We start from the raw sequence: 18,113 nt of genomic DNA, 5'->3' as shown, positions 1-18,113 counted from the left end.
CTGACATAGATCCAGTGCAGTTCTATGCAGAAGATGCTTAACATATAGCAACCAGCCTGCAAGTGTGCCAAGGAGAGTTGAAAGTAAAACATCAGAAGCAAATTCATTTCCACATTTTATTAACATCTCATTTCTTGGATTTGAAGTATTCTTCAATCACATCCTTGGCTTGAGACTCTTTGCCATAATCCTGCACAGAAAACAACAACTAAGTTGGTTTTGCATTTCCATGGTAAATTAAGCTTTAACAACTGCAGGCATACACAAGACGTGAAAGTCCTTTGTCACAAGCTCTTGCACAGTACTGCTGCATTTTACAGTGCATGTCGCCATTTATAGGGACCCCAGAAATCACAGCTAGATGATGGGGCTCGTACTGTGGCTATTATCTCGCCAGTAATTAGACAGCTGCATAGCATAATGCACAGCACCTGGACTTGACTGGCAGACCTCCTCTAATGCCTTCTGCACTTTACAATACACTAGATCTTTGCCTTCCCCTTACACTCGTAAAATACTTGCGCACAAGTTTAAGCAAAGAACTCCTTTTTCATCAACAAAGAAATCAGGTCTCTACCTTGACGACAACGCAGCTGCAGCCCACCACCTTGCGGGGTTTTCCTTCGCGGTCGATCTTGCAAAGTCCGACCCACTCGCCGAGCTTCTTGTTGTCGTCAACCTACGAAATAAGAAATAGCAATAAAGTCAGCTTGTTGGTTTCCATACTGTACAAAGAAATCCAAGTAATGATGAAATAAAAGCCATGTGTACTGGACTGCATCTCAGATCAAAATTGGGTAACAAAGGCAATCTCCTCACAGGGTTCAGTAGAGGGAGCCAAGTTGTCATCACTGACACAGAAGTACCTTTCGCAAAACTTTGAATGCTGAAGAAGTCCAAGAATCCAACATCTGCATCGATAAACCAATGGCTTACCTTGATCAGGTTGATCTGATGTTCGGCACACAGAGCCTCCACCAGCTTGACGTACATGGGCTCATCACAGTTGGCAGCCAGGACACAGAGATGGGCCTGACGTCTGCCAAAATCAGAAGAAATTTACTAGATGCAAGAAATAAATATGCCAAGCATAATAACAAAAATGCCACATTTGTGACGACACTTTTCGTGTTAGGAAAAGAACAAGAGCAGCCAATCACTGCAGCACTAAAGAGCAAACATTTTATTTGTCAGAAATTTCTAGATTAATCAATCCATCAAATTTTATTTGTAGAAACATTTTAGCAACAAGGCATTTCAAAATCCTTTACATCATAAACACAAAGTCATGCAACATAGTATGAACAATCAAAACATTACATTACGTCAAGTGGCAGATTAAATTTAGTTCTTTGCCAAAGCAGGGTGGGGGACATGAAGGAATATCAAAGCAAATGTGACTGGAGCAAAACAGCCTGAAACAGGCTTGACTTTGACTGATACAGGTCCCACTATTTTCTGCAACATAAACACTGATGTGCGAGCAAATCTTGGCAGGATGAGTTTTAACTACAAGCGGTGTGCTGGACTGTACCTCAGACAGAATTTGGGTAACAGAGGCAATCTCCTCACAAAGTTCAGTAGAGGGAGCCAAGTTATCATCACTGATACAGCAGCACAATTCCTTAAACTCTACCATCTGTAAACAACACCACACATTTGAAGTATCTGCCACACTACAGCAAATAAAACTTTTCTTTGGATATTTGACCTTCACCCCGGAAAAGCCAAGCTATAACAATAGACTTGCATATTTTATCCAAGCACTGTTTTTCTGACATGGCTTAAGCTTTTAGAATATATATATTTTTTTAAATATGCTGATAATTACAGAGTTTTTTTGTGCTTTGCCTTAAAGGTGCTCAACCATGTTGTCTCCTTTAGCCACATTTTCTTCCTTAACGTTTTAATAAACCTTTATCAACTTAAAGCTTTTTCCAAAAACAATTATGCCCACAAGATATTTTAAACAACACAGTGATTCAGCAAAGAATCCTGTGAAATGATGTTAAAGGCATTTCCTAAGGTGTTTCTACTTACTTGTCCAGGGCCTTGGCAGCCTCACGGATTCCACGTGCAAGGCCGTCGTGGATAAGTGCGGTCTTCAGCACTTCAGGGAGAGCGGTGTTGACATCCATCACACCTCCGGCAGCAGTGCTGTCAAGAAGAAGAAAGCATTTTTAAAAAGGGACAACTTCAACTTCAACTTTGAGAAATTAGCGTGCATTACTGAGCTTCTGGCACATCAGACGGTAAATCTCACTCATTGTAGAGTGAAGGGGTATCCGACAAAGAACTGAATCATCACTTAAGCAGAGCTCAGAAAAGCTTAAGTCTCCAGACCCGCTGGACCTTAAACGCTGGCACTCGAGCAAATGTTAGTTGTTTTTCTATTTACAGTTAGTATGCAACTAATTACAACAGCAACAAGAAATTAAAAGTGGTTTAATTTTCATTTAGACTGCACAGATTGTTGAGAGGTCAGTCAAATCTCAGAAAATTATTTGTTTTTTTGCAAATACTGAGTCCATTAATCAAATCCTAGGCGCACCGTTCGCACTTCCAGTCCCAGTGATGCGTTTCAAGTAAATAAGAGACAGTACATACACAGATTTTGTTGTTTGTTAAGCTAGCTGTACTTTTTGTACAACATGAAGCAAATGTCACAATGTTAACTTCCATAATTCGTTTTTGAACAACAGCAAGTACTGTTAAGTTACCCGATACAACCTCGCAAGACCCGGCAAGTCAATTGATAAATTTAAAAAACGCTCAATCATTTTCATTTGCAACATTTGTCATTTCTCTCTCCATCAAAATCTGAACAACAAACGTCTTCAGCCTGGTGCACTGGCGCCAGTCAGCTCCTTTTGTTTACAGACTTTTTTTTTTTTTTTGCTTGGAAATTTAAAATGTCTTCCAGTTCAAGTGTTAAATGTTAACTAGAAATAATTTTTTTTAGTGTTAAAATGTTGAACTTGCATTGTTATGCCATCACCACTGTACTAGTTGAAAATTATTTCAAAACAACAATGGTATTGTTCTGTTTTTATTTTATTATTATTATCTTTATTTTACCAGGATAAAAGCCAATTGAGATTAAAACTATTTTTTGAGAGAATCCTGGCATAACAGCAGCAACAAATACAATACAGAAATGATCACAAAATCTTCTGGGACAATTTATCGCCCAGCAAATGTGTTATTGTCACAGGCCTACTCATGGCAGAGAAGGCAAAATCATTTTTAGTCCTTTTCTTGAAGCTAGACTTTGTTGAGTTTTTGTCAATATCAGTATTGAGGCATTTAAGCTTTACAAAAAAAACTAAGATGTTGGAAACTGGTCACAAAATTCAGCACAACTATAAAACCCAATTTAAGATGTTTCCCTCATTTTTCTTTTAAATAGAAAACTGGAAGGGACTTGAATTTACTTGAATAAAAACGATCCCCATATTAACACAGATTTTAGCATGCAATAAATATTCAGTGAGTAGCATAACTAGCATCCATCTATCCTATCCGTCACCTTATTGTTTATGGATTGTAACTTCATGTTCATAGAGGGTTAATTTAAAAGCACCCTAATCTGTAAACTTTGTATCTGCATTTAAATAATTTTTTTCATACAGATCTCATCAGAGTTGTTTCATTCTGAACGTACATCTCAGCTTTGTCAGCCTCCTAGCTTGTGCCAAACGTCGTTCGAAGCTTTTAAACCTATGAGACTAGACGGAGCTTCTTAAGAATTTAGCTACATATCTCCTTATTGTTTAATAGTCGGGTCTTGTAAGTCCAGCTACTTATATTCTCAATTTCTAAACGCACTGCTAATGTAGCTGTAGCTGAAAGAAGCGTCATGCTCACCCTTCCTCGGCCATTGTAGATTTGCGATGGATGGCGAACTTATAGTTCTGCAATATATTGGAGACATAAAAGTAGAGTTATTGTCCATCATAAACAGCAAGGTCTGATTAAATTAAAACTTAAGATGCTTGATTATTCGTGCAGATTGTGTCAGCAGTGAGGGAAACGCACCCAATCCTCCTCTCAGGTAGCGGGTAAAGAGGACGTCATAAAGCTGCGACATTGGTTTAATACCGCCGGCAGGGAGGTGATGGGAATTCCGAATCATTTTGTGATCCGTATCACTTGGCTCTGCTCATCAATATTGACCGACTTTCGGCGTAATGCCAAACTGATCATTAATCAGAATCCATTGCTCCTCTCTCTTCACTCTATATGTTATTTAAAAGCAAGGTTTTGACATTTATTAGATATCTGTGTATATATCCTGCACTAAACAGCATCACAAAGGCTGATATACCAGATGCGAGTCGCTTCCCTTTATTGAATGAGTTTGATCAGTAAGCTCGTTCTGGAGCAATACATCGCAAATACAAACGTTTGGAATATTTTTGCTTTCTTCTAAGAGCTTCTAAATAAGTTTTAAAACCTATGTCCTAAAACAGAACATTTCCCTCACCTTTTGTAGTTCTGTAGCTCTAAAGGTTGTAAATAGTGATGTTGGCTGATTACTAGAGTGAAATTATATGATTGAAGTAAGAAAGAACTACAAAAATAAATGGGAATAACACATATATCAAACAGTTTTGAAACACTTTATTTCACTTTTACAACATTCCAAAATGTGCTGCTACCCAAAAGAAAGACAACACTTCTTGGCATCATGTAGCAATAAAGCATACTCTATGGCACATAGATGAGCAAAAAGATATCCTTTCATAATAGTTTGTGAAGCAAATTCCATTAGTATTGCTCACATTGCTGCTCAGTATTCCCTTTATAGCTTGAGGAACTTCTCAAGTTCTTCATTCTCAATCGCTTCGTTGAATGCATTAATGTCCTGTGGGAAAAAAGAAAGAAAATTAGCTGATTAAAAATTTTGCTTGAGATGGAGGAATCAAGAGAAAAAACATAAAGACAGGTGGTTGTAAGTTATTTAATTGTTTACAGCACAGGAAGAAGAATGTGAGTAGTAATATACTCCCCTAATATCTCCTAGTAGCTTGTATACAATGTTTCATATTTGTTAAAGCAATTTATTACATGACTTCACATAAACATTGTTCCTAACTGTCAAAGTTCTGTGACCATATTTGGATGAATAGAAATGTTAGACTTTCATGTGACTAGTCTACTCTACCAAAACTGTTTTCTTTCAAAGAGTTTCTTGTAATGTGGGGCAAACTTAAGGGATGACAAAGTAAAACTGTTAAGTTACTATTATTATTATTATTATTATTATTATTATTATTATTATTATTATTATTATTATTATTATTATTATTATTATTATTATTATTATTATTATTATTATTATTATTTAAAGAAAAACTATTTTGTTAAGTATTAGGGTTGGGTGTTGGGTGTTTTAGAACAATTTTATGGAAGAGCAAGAACATCAGTTATGGTTTAGTAAATAATGAAGTCTGATTGTTCAAGATTTGAAGGTTGTGTGTGGGTGCAAATACTGTATGGTGGACTATTTGTGAAAACTTTATTCCATGCTAGGTGAAAAAAGCAAGCCAGAAAGAATTGTGTTTTGGAGTATTGCCCCAAATCACATTGGGGCAAGAATGCAGTGTGCTTGACTAGTTGAAACTTGACAAGTTTCAACTCCTTAAATCACACCAATGTGGTATTACACAACTGGATTCATCTTAACATAATTAAAGCGTTTCAATGAGCTCCTATGAGTTTGTACTGGGTAAGAGTCTTATCTCGTCACATGAAATGGGCCATATGAGTAGTTGCCCAAGGTGGCACTTTAAGTGGTGCACCATATATTTTTTTTAGACATCGTATTAATCTGTCCTTTACACCCTGAACACATTTTATATTGTTATTATGCATGTGCATCCAACTTGGAAGTTTTCACACACTGCACTGCAGTACAAGTTTGGGGCGACAGAAAGAGAAGCTTGCATAGGGTGCCATTCAGACAAGAACTGCTACTGCTGAGGGGGTAATTCAAGCATTTAATTCATGTGTAATTCATCATGAATGAATCAAAAAGGATGGCAGAAAATAATGTCTGTGGAACTCCAAAATAAAATGAGAATAGGTTCTTTTTTGTGGGCTATTTTTTTTTTTTTAGAATTACAGTAGAGTCTGTGAAGCCACAACATGGGTGATTCATACAGCAAATATTTATTTAGTCCCTGTGTCCACACCCTACTGTGCTGCAAGGAGTTTTTAGGTGTGGTGCATGTGGGAACCCTTCACCTTTAAATCTATTTTTTTTATTTACCTCATTCTTTCTAACTCTTATCACTGTTACAGGATTAATGAAAACTTACTCCACAGTATACATCTCCGTTGAATATCTGTGGAGGAAGTGCAGTTGGATTGTTTGCCTTCTTCCTCATTAAATCCTTGTCCTGGGTGTTCTGAGTAATATCCACCTGCTTGAAGGCAATTTTCTTAGAAGTGAGGACAGAAAAGATCCGTTCTTGATTTTTCTTCATCTGGAACGAAAGGCATTTAATCAGTCAGCAGAGGTCAAGTGTGCCCGTGCAGTGGTTGAGTCTGAGTTCTACCAAAGATACGCCGCACTGACTACGTGTTCTTCAGAATTGTGCACACAGATTGTCTACACATGGAAAATACAATCTACACCATGCCTCACTGTATTTTCTGCTGCAAAATAACGAGGAAAACAAAGACTGGATACTGTACCTCCACAGAACCGCTCACACTGGCCATGTACACCGTCAACATGTCTACTATTCCAAAAGGAAAACACCGATATGGACAAAAACTGAGGTTTTCAGAGAGAAACTACCCTGAGAATGTTGCAGTATGCTGTCTGAAGGTATGTGGGTTTGCTGAAGCAGCAGCCAAGGTGAACAGGTTTGGACAGAGTTTACCTTCCTGCATGGACACACCCACTTGTCTGACCATATTCCAGTCAAGGCCTGTCCCTGTCATTAGCAAAACCACTCAAGAATGCACACTCCCACACAGAAGCACATCTTTAAAAGCCCCAAACAGCAGTTAAACTACATTAAAGCCTGGAATTTACAGTTATACACAAACATTTTTTTATTTTCTATTATTAGCACCTTACTCAAACACTGTTAAGCACAATAAATTGATTTGAATATTTTCAGTTTAAAATGCACCATATGCAACACTGCACCAGTTTATGCCCAGGTTTTAGATATAGGTGACATGGGCAACCGCCCAGAGTGGCATGTTGTGGGGGGTGGCATGAGAACACCCCCAACACACCCCACCCCTGTCTTTCACTTTTGCCTGGTATGTTAAGGATTGCATGACAATGCCTGTTGAACACAGCATTTCAGAAAAAAGAATATTTAGATAGTCAAACATTGTGCTCCCCGTGAGTTGGTTTGGGGTTGCTTTGGAGGTTTAATTAAGGCTTTGAGATTAAGTGGCTAAGTCAAGCTCTGTACCAATATTTAATTGAGACTCTGATGCATGATCTTAAACAAGTAATTCATGCTTGAAACACCTCCAGTGTGAGGAAATCAAAACAAACAGCTGGACAAATTAATTTGTTTAACAACATTGTCCAATGGCAAACACTTAGTTGTTGCAGCCAAAAGTGACACAACCACTCTTTTCAAAGCAAAACTTTATTAATCAGTCACACTTTACAAAAAGCAAATTACTGAGAAACACCAAAAACTTTTTTATTCAAGGTGGTTAAGACCTCCAACTCATTCAAGCACCAAATAGCATTATGATTTAATTTATTTTTAAAAATCACCACAGGAATATGAATGAAGATAATTGTTTCTGACTAAATGAATTTTATTGCACGAGAGATTAGAACTATATTTTATCTGTGCAAACAAGAAGCAGTTGTTCATTGCTTGCACTTATCATTAAAGCAAATGATAAGGCTTACGTCATTCAATTGTAAAATAAAAACTAAAAATTACGGTACTTTAAAAAAAATAAATGTAAAAACACAACAAAGTTCCCTATTTATTTTGGAACTTGTAAGGAGCTTCTACACAGCATCAAAAGGTCCAATGCTTGTTCCCGATAGGTTGGTTTTCTAAAGAATACGTTTGCTCTGAAGTCTCAGAACATTAAGGCATCAGCATTGGTGTTTTCAACAAAGCATAAAGAAATTAAACAATGCCTTTCAGCTTGATGTTGTGTTGCTTTGAAAATAAGTAGTAGGACTGTGTTGGATGGTACAGCTGGTTGATCCATTAAGGGTCCATTAAGGATCAACCAGTGGTTCATGCTCGTAACAGACTCTTCCTGCCAAATCTTCTGGGATTTTTTCCTCAGTGCTCTCTAACTCAAGATTGTTGTTTGTTCTTTTCATGCTGTCGTGTTGTCCTCTATCATACAACTGGTTGGTACGTTCCCTAAAAATGAGGAAGACAGACAAGATTGGAATTGTCACCACAACATAGTTTCCAAACTGTTTGACCTTAAATCAGTGACAGCAACTTTTTGTAACAGCTAACAGAGGCTTAGACTCAGGTTACACCAACCTGATAAAATCACAAAGGACTTGGAACTTAACTTTTATACAAATTACTCATATGGACTTGAGCCATTAGACTTTAAAATGCTTTAGATCTTTCGCCCAACAGAAAGTGCACTACAATAGAGGAGCGGATGGCGCCTAGAGATGCGACCATGGCTGGCATGCAATCCACCCTGCTGCTGGTCATTCACAAATGGCCAGAACCTACCCCTGTAGCTGCACAGGCACAGAATCCTCTTAGTTCATTATCTTCTGCATCTTATAATGACACTAAAGAAGTCAGTGGTGTTGGATACACATCTTGGATATCTCTTCCAGCGATATCCAAGAGGTGTAAGTTCCTTTCTGTCTTTTCTGTATTTTTTAGCCAAAACACAAAAAACTGAAAATGGCCAAATATTGTTGTTATTGTTAGAAAACATTTGCAAACACCTGCCCTAAATAAAATTTAGCACAACCAATTGCCATCTGAACACTTTTTTATTTCAACAAATGAATAGCAACTACCTACATGCTATTTATCTCCCTATATACTCAGTTGTTTGACAAAATGAATCATGGGTTTTTAACAAGTGAGTATCAAGGAACACAGCATTAGAGCACATAAAAGACAAAGTTGTGGAGAAGTTAGTGAGACAGCTGCAGATTATTCTTACCTTTCATCAAGTGCCCCGTTGCCTCTGTCGTCCAGCTCTTGCTTTTTGGGTTCTGACCTGTTGTTAAACTGAACCATGATAACTAAAAAGAAAGCATAGCATCATGGTCAATTGAAAAGCAGTTCTTGTTTTCACATAAAGTCATGGATTACTCAGTTTTTACTTTAATCTACTATAAACTTGAATTCCTCAACAAAAAATAAATAAATAAATAAAATTCTGTATAATTTTCATTGGAGCCTAGGGCTGTAGCACAGGTGATTTTGTTAAAAAAATATATTTATTGTTTTTTTTACTCTAGAAAATAAATCTAATGTAATTTCAGTTTAGATGTTTTTTAGAAGTTTTCACTCTGAGATTTTGCAATCTGGATGGAAAAATCTGTTTATTTTAGAGCTTATTGCACCATTTTTAACATCGGTGCCAACAAATATGTGCACATATGTACATACAAAGCCAGAAGTTTACATATATACACATACATTTTTTATCTCACTATCTGAACTTAAATCAAACAAACCTTTCTTGTTATAGGTAATTTAGAATCGCCAAAATTTCTATATTTGCTAAAAGACATAACAATGACAGAAATAATTTATTGAAGTTTTATTGCTAATTTCAAAGTCAGATGTTTGCATTCAATACCTTCTGATAGGTTAACTAACTTAAACATTTCAGTTAATTGGACACGCACCTGTGGATGTATTTTAAAGTCATTATTTTGGAAATTTGAGGCTTGGTCTGACTTAACCTTAGACAGCGTAAAAAACAATATATGTATCTTTTCATTTGGTGTATGCAGTGTGTTACAATAAAAAGTATCCATTACACCCTGCTGCTAAAAGTTGTGATACACAGCAACATCCAAATGACAAACTCTGCAAGTTTTCAAACATAAATGAGTGATAAAGGCCCAATGGACCACTGCACAATTTTGTATTCAATAAACATTAACAATAAAATAGGAATCTTACCAGCGCCTCGCCATTTCTTTCTCCAAACAAAGAAACCAATGACCAACAACATAAGCAGTATCACTAACACACTCACAACACCTGCAACAACTGATGAAGAACTTGTTGCTGTAAAGAGAAAAACATGTGTTGGAAGAAAAAAAGAACTAAAAACAAAAACATGAAGTAAAGCAATTATTTCTTTATGTCAGACATTACCGAGTACAATGAGTTGGATTGTCTTGGAGGGAGAGGAAGAGAAGGGAATTGATGAGATGTTAACAGTGTAGACACAAGCATAGTCTCCTTGGTCTTTAAAATCTATTTCTGGGAAATCAAAGTACGCCACATAGAAAATGTTGTGTCCAAACGTTGGTTTGGCCTCAGTGATATTTTTGTTAGACCTGCTCAGGTAGAAGACGCCATCAGGAAACCTGGAATGAATCGTGCAAGTTATGGAGAAGGCACTTCCTCTGGGGATGGATAGTTTAACAGGACTGTAGATCATCATCTGATGAGCAGATGTTATAGAGATGCTGGGAATCCCTAACTTTACTGCAAGATAAAGACAAATTTTCTTTTAGATTTTATGATAATGTCTGTACACAAATATGAATTTATAGTATGTTTTGTAAAACTACACATAAAAAAACAACAACAAAAAACAATGAAGAAACTTTTTTACCGTTAACAGAGAGATCAGCTGTATTTCCTTGAGGATAATAAATAATTTGATCTGCCATTTTCTTATGATATTCACAGAAGTATGACCCATTTAGGTTGAAATCTGCTTGAGGGAAGACAAAGGTTGCAGCCTCATGGTCTGAGAATTTTTCCTTGGAAAATGACCCTTGAGTGTTTCTTAGCACAAATGTCCCTCCCAAGTGTTCTGTTGCCACAGTGCATGTGATTTCCACTTTCTCCCCCCAGATTACCTCTGCAGAAGGACTCAAAGTAATCTGGGGCTTTTGTAGATCACCTGAGATGCAGTTGTAGAACCACAAAAAAGTTCAATTAGGGAAGAAAAATAAATTCTAGATTAAAAATGAACCTGGTTCCTTACCTAAACAGATGACACCAGCATCTTCACCATGCCCACAGTTATTTTCTCCAAAACCACGGTGTTGACAGTGTGTAAGTGCAACTTCTTGGCCTGTACACTCCACATTGTCTAACCATATTGGACCGGAGCCTCTACCAAAATGTGCACTGGTGGGGGCTGAGACCGCATGACCACAACCAATCTGTCTGCAAACCACATCAGCATTGCTCATTTGCCAGTCATCATCGCACACGGTACCCCATTGGCCTTTGTAGAAGATCTCCACTCTGCCAGAGCACTGGCCTGAGCCACCTATCAACCGCAGCTGGGCTGCATAAAAACAGAAAAACATTCTGTACAAACCAAATGGACACACCTTTACAAACAAACCATGATCAAACCTGTCACAAGTAAATAAATCAATAAAACCCATTAAACTCTACCTTTATACCAAATGTAATAATTAAAGATGTAAACTTGGGTTTCATTGTGTTTTATCACAATCTTCATTCAATGTCCTAGTTTAAAAAAGGAAGTCATCTAGAAGTCAAACAAATTAAAAAAACAATTCACAGGACAATTATGAGACGTGCAGAAAAACAAACACCTGTTAAAGCTGACCTGACCTTTCTAATCCTCAAAATGACAGGGATGTCCCCTTATGTAATCAAGGCCAAATGACCAGCGAATGGTCTTCTGATTGGTATTTTTGGATGGAAAATTATCATAAAACATGATGCTATCTACAAAAAACTTACCTGCACACACGGCCCCAGCATCATGTTCATGTCCACATGTTGATCTACTAAATCCATTTACTGAGCATTTTTGAAGAGAAGTCAAGTTGCCGAAACACGACTCACTCGCCTCCACTACAGTTCCATTGCCTTGACCAAAGGAAGCACCACCAGGAGCATTCAAAGCATGGCCACACTCCAGCAACTGGCATACCACCTCGGCTTTACTTTCCGTCCAAGCTGAATCGCAAACCGTTTGCCATGCTTCAGCATGACGGACCTCAACCCTTCCAGAGCACTCATCCTTGCCTTTAGCCAACCGGACCTCTAAGCTCCCTGTGAAGACAAGTCATGCAAAGATGTAGCCATACAGCACACAATGTCTAGTTACAAATCTGGTATTTTTAATGTGCACTAAATGAACCTCAAGGTGTATTTACAGAAGAATCTTCAACCACAATGTCATATTGAGAAAAGAAAGAAACCAAGGAAACAAACTAAAACAATGAATGTTTTTTTCCCTTTTATTATTACTCACCTGTGCAAATCACACCAGCTTTAGCAGTTGTGTTGCATGTTCTGTCTCTATATGGTCTTTGTTGGCACTGGGAAAGAGTAGACTCCCTTCCATTGCATTCAATTTGTTCAATCCAGGTCTGTCCCGACCCAAGACCATACTCTGACATTTTGGTAATTTTATGAGCCCTCTCGCAGTTCAGCTGTCTGCACACAACCGTTGCATCATTAATGTCCCAGGATTCCCCACACACAGTCCCCCACTGGCCTTTATCAAAAAACTCCACTCTTCCAGCACAACGATGGGGCCCATCAGATAACTTCACATTTCCTGGAAGTACAGGTGACATACAGGGGTGAGCAGAAAATTACACATTTCATGTGAATTAACATTTTATTGAGATAGTTTGTTAAAAATTGACACCCCACATACCAGAACATTGGACTGATGCGTCTTGAATACGATCATTTCTGTTTCTGGTATAGTCTCTCAGCGTGCATTGAGTGACGGAGTGCTCTGTACCACTACAACTCATCTTTACGCCTCTGAGGTCTACGCTTTCCCCAATTGATCCGAAAGCCTTTACAGCATCTCCACAATTCATATCTCTGCACACCACTGCAGCTTCATTCATGCCAAAGTTGACATTGTATACTGATGACCAGTGGCCCCCATTGTAGACTTCAACCCTGCCAGAGCAGGAGTCAGCGCCATTTATCAGCCTAAGGTTAGCTATAAAACAAGAAGAGTTTACTAGGTGATAAAAGACTGATCTGACCACATAAAATTTAGATAATCACACCTCTGAAACATAGGATAGAAGACAGTAACATAGATACCTGAACAAATCACCCCAGCATCTTCCCCGTGGCCACAGTTGTTTTCTCCAAAAGGAGGTCGTAGGCAATGCAAAAGGGACGATTCATTGCCGAAGCAGTTTACATCATCTAGCCAGATGTCTCCCTGGCCTTGACCAAAGAAGCCTGAAGTTTTAGCTGTCTGAGCAGATCCACAGTCCAAGGCTCTGCACACCACCTCAGCATCTCTGATGTCCCACTCGTCATCGCACACTGTTCCCCACTGGCCATCATGCAGAATCTCCACTCTACCTGAGCATCGGTGAGTGCCATTAACAACCCTAATAGGAGGGTTACCTGAAGAAAAGTCATATTTGAAGTACAAGAGTTATTACTTGCCAGATCAGAGAACAACTTAGTGTAGTACTTATTACATCTGATTAGTACTCTTTTCAAAGGCATGATTGCTACAAAACTTTAGAATCTGCATTGAACCAAAATAATGGGCACACCAATTTATCTATCAAAGCAAATACATCCCTAAGCTATTATTATTATTATTATTATTATTATTATTATTATTATTATTATTATTATTATTATTATTATTATTATTATTATTATTATTATTATTATTATTATTATTATCTATTGGCGTCACAAAACAATAAGATGCAAAAGGTACAAAATAGTCATGTTGTATAAATAAGTGAGAACTATATTTACCTTAGTCTACTCTATACCATGTTCACAACTATCCTAATGTATAATTAAGATCTACGTTAGTTAGCAAATGCAATGTGGCAGAATAACATGAAGATGGCTTGCAATGGATAAAAAAAAAATCAACCACTAAAGAGCCTTTAAATGAACTGGTTCAACATGGAAACTTAAATGTTTTGTTTCTTCTTATTAAAAATATGGAGAGTTACATGTTGTTTTTACAAATAGTCTGTCTTACCTGCACATGCAATAGAAACACCTTCACATTTCCCGGCATGTTCGTCCACCACACACTGACTGATGGAGCTCACGTTACCAGAGCATCTACATATATACCCTGGCAGTGAGCTGTCACCAAAAGCGAAGACGTCTTGGTTTTTCTTTGGACTTCCACAACTGAGTTCTTTACAGAGTACTGTAGCCTCTGTTCCACCCCAACTGTCACTGCAGATCTTTCCCCAGTGACCATTGTGGAAGACCTCTACTCTGCCAGAGCAGCTGTCGGTCCCATTACTCAATCTCACATTCTCTGGTAAGTAAGAAGTTAAAGAGATTTATGTCAGATTTATCTAAAATTATTTGTGCATATATCAGTGGCAAGGATATTAGAACATTATGTTACCTGAGCAAATAACACCAGCATCTTCATGGTGGTCACAGTCATGCTCTCCAAAACCTCTATGTGGGCAGTCAGACAGGGACTTCTCATGACCGGTGCAGTCAATATCATCCAACCAGACCTGGTCCTGTCCTTTTCCATAGAAGGCCTTGTACTTGACAGCAAGAGCATTCCCACAGTTCATCTCTCGACATGTTACAGCTGCTTCCTGCATGCCCCATTTGTCATCACAAACGGTTCCCCATTGTCCCTCATAGTACACTTCTACGCGACCAGAACATCGATTAGTCCCATTTATTAGCCGGATTGGCTTGCTGTCTGTGAAGTTTTAGAAAAGAAATCGAGATATATCCATCCAAGCACTTGACAAAAATACAATGTTTAGCGTTAAAGTTGAAGTAACGCTATAATCACATTATCAACTAACGCTAGTTGATAATGTGAGTTATAAGTTTGACTTACTCATGCAGGAAATGGTAGCATCGATGCAGGTTTCTCTGAAGTCTTGCATCACACAGTTGGCGATGGAGGTCTCGTTCCCAACACAGTTAGCTTTGACACCATGCAGCCCCCGTCCCTCTCCAAAGTATTGTGTTGCAGTCTGAACAAGAGGCGAGCCACAGCTGATCTCCCGGCACACCACGTTTGCTTCTTCCTTACCCCAGTCACTGCTGCACACCCGTTTCCACTGGCCATCTTGGAAGAGCTCCACTCTACCATTGCAACGACTGGTTCCGTTGAGAATCCGAATATGTTCTAAAACAACAGACAGTATACTTTTGGTTAAGAGCAAGGTGTGTCAATTTACTCCAATAAATATCTGAAATAGGTAACTTACTGTCATTTTTGTTTAGTGAGAGATCCTAATTTGTCATGGGTTATAAGAGCCTCAACAAGGATCAGTACCATTAAGTGAAAGAAGGGTGTATATTATTTTCAGAAAAACTTATGTACAATTAAATTAATATTTTTTAAGATTAGCACTTTTATCTCAAGTCATTAAAATGCATTGCACAGTCATCGCAGCTCACAGAATATGCATAGTACACCCTAATATGTATATAACAAACATTAAATACTGATAATAGTGATCTATTTTTTGTTTAATTGTTTTGTTCTATACCCCATGAAACAACACTTGTGCCACCTTGATTCCCCTGGTAAATTTGGCGGAGAAAGAAACGCCACTGTTGAGATTGGATTAAGAAAAGTCTCGATTATGAAACTGCAAAACTTGCCACGCATCAGCAATGTGGGCTCTTGGGACCATGGATGATTTTCCCAGCTCATTTGATTTAAATTCAGTACATTTCTAAGTATTTAAAAGTCTAGATTTGTAATACGAGGTAGAAGATCAGGGTTCGTGCTTCAACAAACCCGAACAACATATCTTTACCCAGATAGTGTATCCACTGATAAGCATAGTTCCACTGGTTTGATTTTGACCTTGTTCACTTTGAACTCATTCAAGTTCAAAGTGAACTTAAACACTGAAAGTACATTTACAATTATAGTCTTGTAACACTTGCACACATTTTACAAATGTATTTCTTCTAACTCTGGTTTTAAAAAGAACACACATTTGTTTTCCCAGATAAGTATGGGCTCTAATTAAATGTAAGATGCAACTCAAGTATAGTGAGTAATATCGGACTTACCAGAGCATACAACTCCAGCATCTTCACTATGCGCACAATTATTAATCCCAAAAGGCTTGTGCTGGCACTTGACAATGGAGGTCTCTTTCCCATTACACTGCACATCATCCAACCAGATCTCATTTCTGCCTTCTCCAAAGAACGCACTTTTCTTGGCCTCCATAACCATGCCACAATTTAACTCTCGGCACACCACCTCAGCATTAGCAATGCTCCAGTGATCATCACACACGGTTCCCCAGACGTCGTCATGGAAAATCTCCACTCTGCCAGCGCAACGTGAAGGCCCGACAAGTCTAATTTTATCACATTCTGGAAATGAAATGTAACCAATTAATAAAAAACAACAACAACAACAACAAAAAAAAAACAATGGACAAAGACAGCCAAGAGGCCTTTTTTAATAAGATGGACATAGATATCCAGCCACATGTTTGGAATTTACTGACCTGTAAGTAGTGGTAATCTCAGCAGACCTGAAGGGCAATTACATATAGTTTAAATAATTATGTGTGATGTTCTGAAGATCTACAACAACCATCAATAAAAAAGTGTGGCAATTTGGAAAAATCTTTCTTTTTTCCAACATTAGAGAGATGCAAAATTTAAATAGTATCTGTTTTAAAATAAACTTAGTATCTTATGTCTTGCTCCCAAGTAAAATCTGTCAAATTTTCACTTGGGAGCAAGAAATGCTTTGCTGAGGTAGTTGTAAAGGAAACCATTTCACCCAATGAACAGAAAGTATGTGTCTAGAAAAACAAAATCTCACCTGCAATTAAAAGGAAGCGAAAATGCTGAGTTTCCATATTATGTCCTCAGAGAAGGCCAAATTCTGCAAAAGGTACAGAAAATTGAAAAAGTGAAAAAGAGGAAGCTATTGTTCCCTCTACAATGATGGTTACATGTGACAAATTTTGGAATGAAATAAGAGCCTTTTGGATACTGTATCATTACTTCTCGTTTCTCAAAAGGATAAAATATGTTTGCGTCTTACCTGAACATCCAAATATTATCTCCCACTACTTACAAATTAATAAACAAACAGAAAATGTATTTTTTGTCGCAGGATGTGCGCGCCATGCGGATCCCTATGAATAAAATGGACTGTGTGGACTTGAAGTGTAAACTCTAACATGTTGACATTTTGATCAATCATTAAAGATGGAACATGACAGGGGATTTCATTTTGTTTTTACACCACACATAAAAAAAAATCTAACACGCGACATGAATAGTACACCTTTTTATATGTATTACTCTTAGAAAGCAGATGTGTAATATATTAGCTTTTTTATTTATTTTTTTTAGAAAGGATGAAAGAATGTGTCAAAAGATTCAGAGGAAAACATCCAACATCAAAAGGAAGCGTGCTTGAGAGCACATGTCAAGCGAACTTGACCTCTGATCATGTAGGCTGACGTTATTTTGTCATTTTCATACATTCCAACTATTTAACACTTTTTTCAATTCTACAAATTTTGCAATAACTTTGTTAGCAATGCAAAATCATAATTTGGTGTCATTCTGTGTGAGAATCCAGTTTGTAAAATATGCACACATACTAATCTCCATTGAGAAAAAAAGTGTGCTGAACATTTCAATGATTTAGACTTTCACATAAACAGGTAGAAATTTGGATTACTTCTTAGCAAACATACAGATGATTTTGATCTGCAATGTTGAAATTAAAACTTTTAAAGTTTTTATTTTTGGTGTGTTTTTTAAATAATATATAGTGTGGCTGTTTAAAAATATATATATCTTACCTTGCAGGCTTGATGCAGCCTCTCTTTAAACAAGAACAGAAGAATAATGAAAATCTGACCTCTAGCAGCACTTCACTTTCACAAGCACTTGACATTCAGGAACTAGCTCCTGCCCACCATCTTTTATATCACTTCGAGCCTG

The 18,113-nt window shown here is 37.6% G+C and overlaps 3 protein-coding genes and 3 non-coding genes across 7 annotated transcripts; all 6 read right to left on the bottom strand.

Annotated features, from left to right (window-relative positions):
• Positions 1-102: 102 nt before the first annotated feature.
• On the bottom strand, positions 103-4,116 carry rps12 (ribosomal protein S12). Its single transcript, XM_044105940.1, has 6 exons — positions 4,039-4,116; positions 3,868-3,914; positions 2,041-2,157; positions 937-1,039; positions 578-679; positions 103-190 (listed from the first exon to the last, which is right to left on the bottom strand). Exons 2-6 carry the CDS (start codon positions 3,879-3,881, stop codon positions 128-130), a joined length of 399 nt encoding a protein of 132 aa, XP_043961875.1. The 5' UTR covers positions 3,882-3,914; positions 4,039-4,116; the 3' UTR covers positions 103-127.
• On the bottom strand, positions 777-859 carry LOC122825907. Its single transcript, XR_006369715.1, has one exon. It is a non-coding gene; the product is annotated as a small nucleolar RNA SNORD100 (small nucleolar RNA).
• Positions 1,530-1,612, bottom strand: LOC122825906. The gene has a single exon (XR_006369714.1). It is a non-coding gene; the product is annotated as a small nucleolar RNA SNORD100 (small nucleolar RNA).
• LOC122825902 lies at positions 2,241-2,314 on the bottom strand. The gene has a single exon (XR_006369711.1). It is a non-coding gene; the product is annotated as a small nucleolar RNA SNORD101 (small nucleolar RNA).
• Positions 4,117-4,608: 492 nt separating the features above from the next.
• Positions 4,609-6,881, bottom strand: zgc:153284 (uncharacterized protein LOC751696 homolog). Its single transcript, XM_044106379.1, has 3 exons — positions 6,703-6,881; positions 6,324-6,491; positions 4,609-4,867 (listed from the first exon to the last, which is right to left on the bottom strand). Exons 1-3 carry the CDS (start codon positions 6,742-6,744, stop codon positions 4,805-4,807), a joined length of 273 nt encoding a protein of 90 aa, XP_043962314.1. The 5' UTR covers positions 6,745-6,881; the 3' UTR covers positions 4,609-4,804.
• Positions 6,882-7,609: 728 nt separating this feature from the next.
• LOC122825191 (deleted in malignant brain tumors 1 protein-like) lies at positions 7,610-18,074 on the bottom strand. Of its 2 annotated transcripts, none has more exons than XM_044106378.1 (17): positions 17,972-18,074; positions 16,975-17,037; positions 16,652-16,678; positions 16,203-16,514; positions 15,007-15,300; positions 14,548-14,862; positions 14,164-14,454; positions 13,245-13,559; positions 12,838-13,137; positions 12,427-12,735; positions 11,910-12,224; positions 11,173-11,481; positions 10,795-11,088; positions 10,329-10,664; positions 10,131-10,238; positions 9,157-9,238; positions 7,610-8,375 (listed from the first exon to the last, which is right to left on the bottom strand). In XM_044106378.1, exons 2-17 carry the CDS (start codon positions 17,009-17,011, stop codon positions 8,225-8,227), a joined length of 3,795 nt encoding a protein of 1,264 aa, XP_043962313.1. In that variant the 5' UTR covers positions 17,012-17,037; positions 17,972-18,074; the 3' UTR covers positions 7,610-8,224. The 2 variants fall into 2 exon arrangements, with proteins under 2 accessions (XP_043962313.1, XP_043962312.1); XM_044106377.1 differs by lacking the exon at positions 17,972-18,074 and adding an exon at positions 17,200-17,314.
• Between the last annotated feature and the right edge of the window lie 39 nt (positions 18,075-18,113).

Source organism: Gambusia affinis, linkage group LG22, assembly GCF_019740435.1.
Source record: "Gambusia affinis linkage group LG22, SWU_Gaff_1.0, whole genome shotgun sequence".
NCBI lineage: Eukaryota > Metazoa > Chordata > Actinopteri > Cyprinodontiformes > Poeciliidae > Gambusia > Gambusia affinis.
The sequence above is the reverse complement of the archived record's forward strand: the minus strand, read 5'-3'. Positions and strand labels throughout refer to the sequence as shown.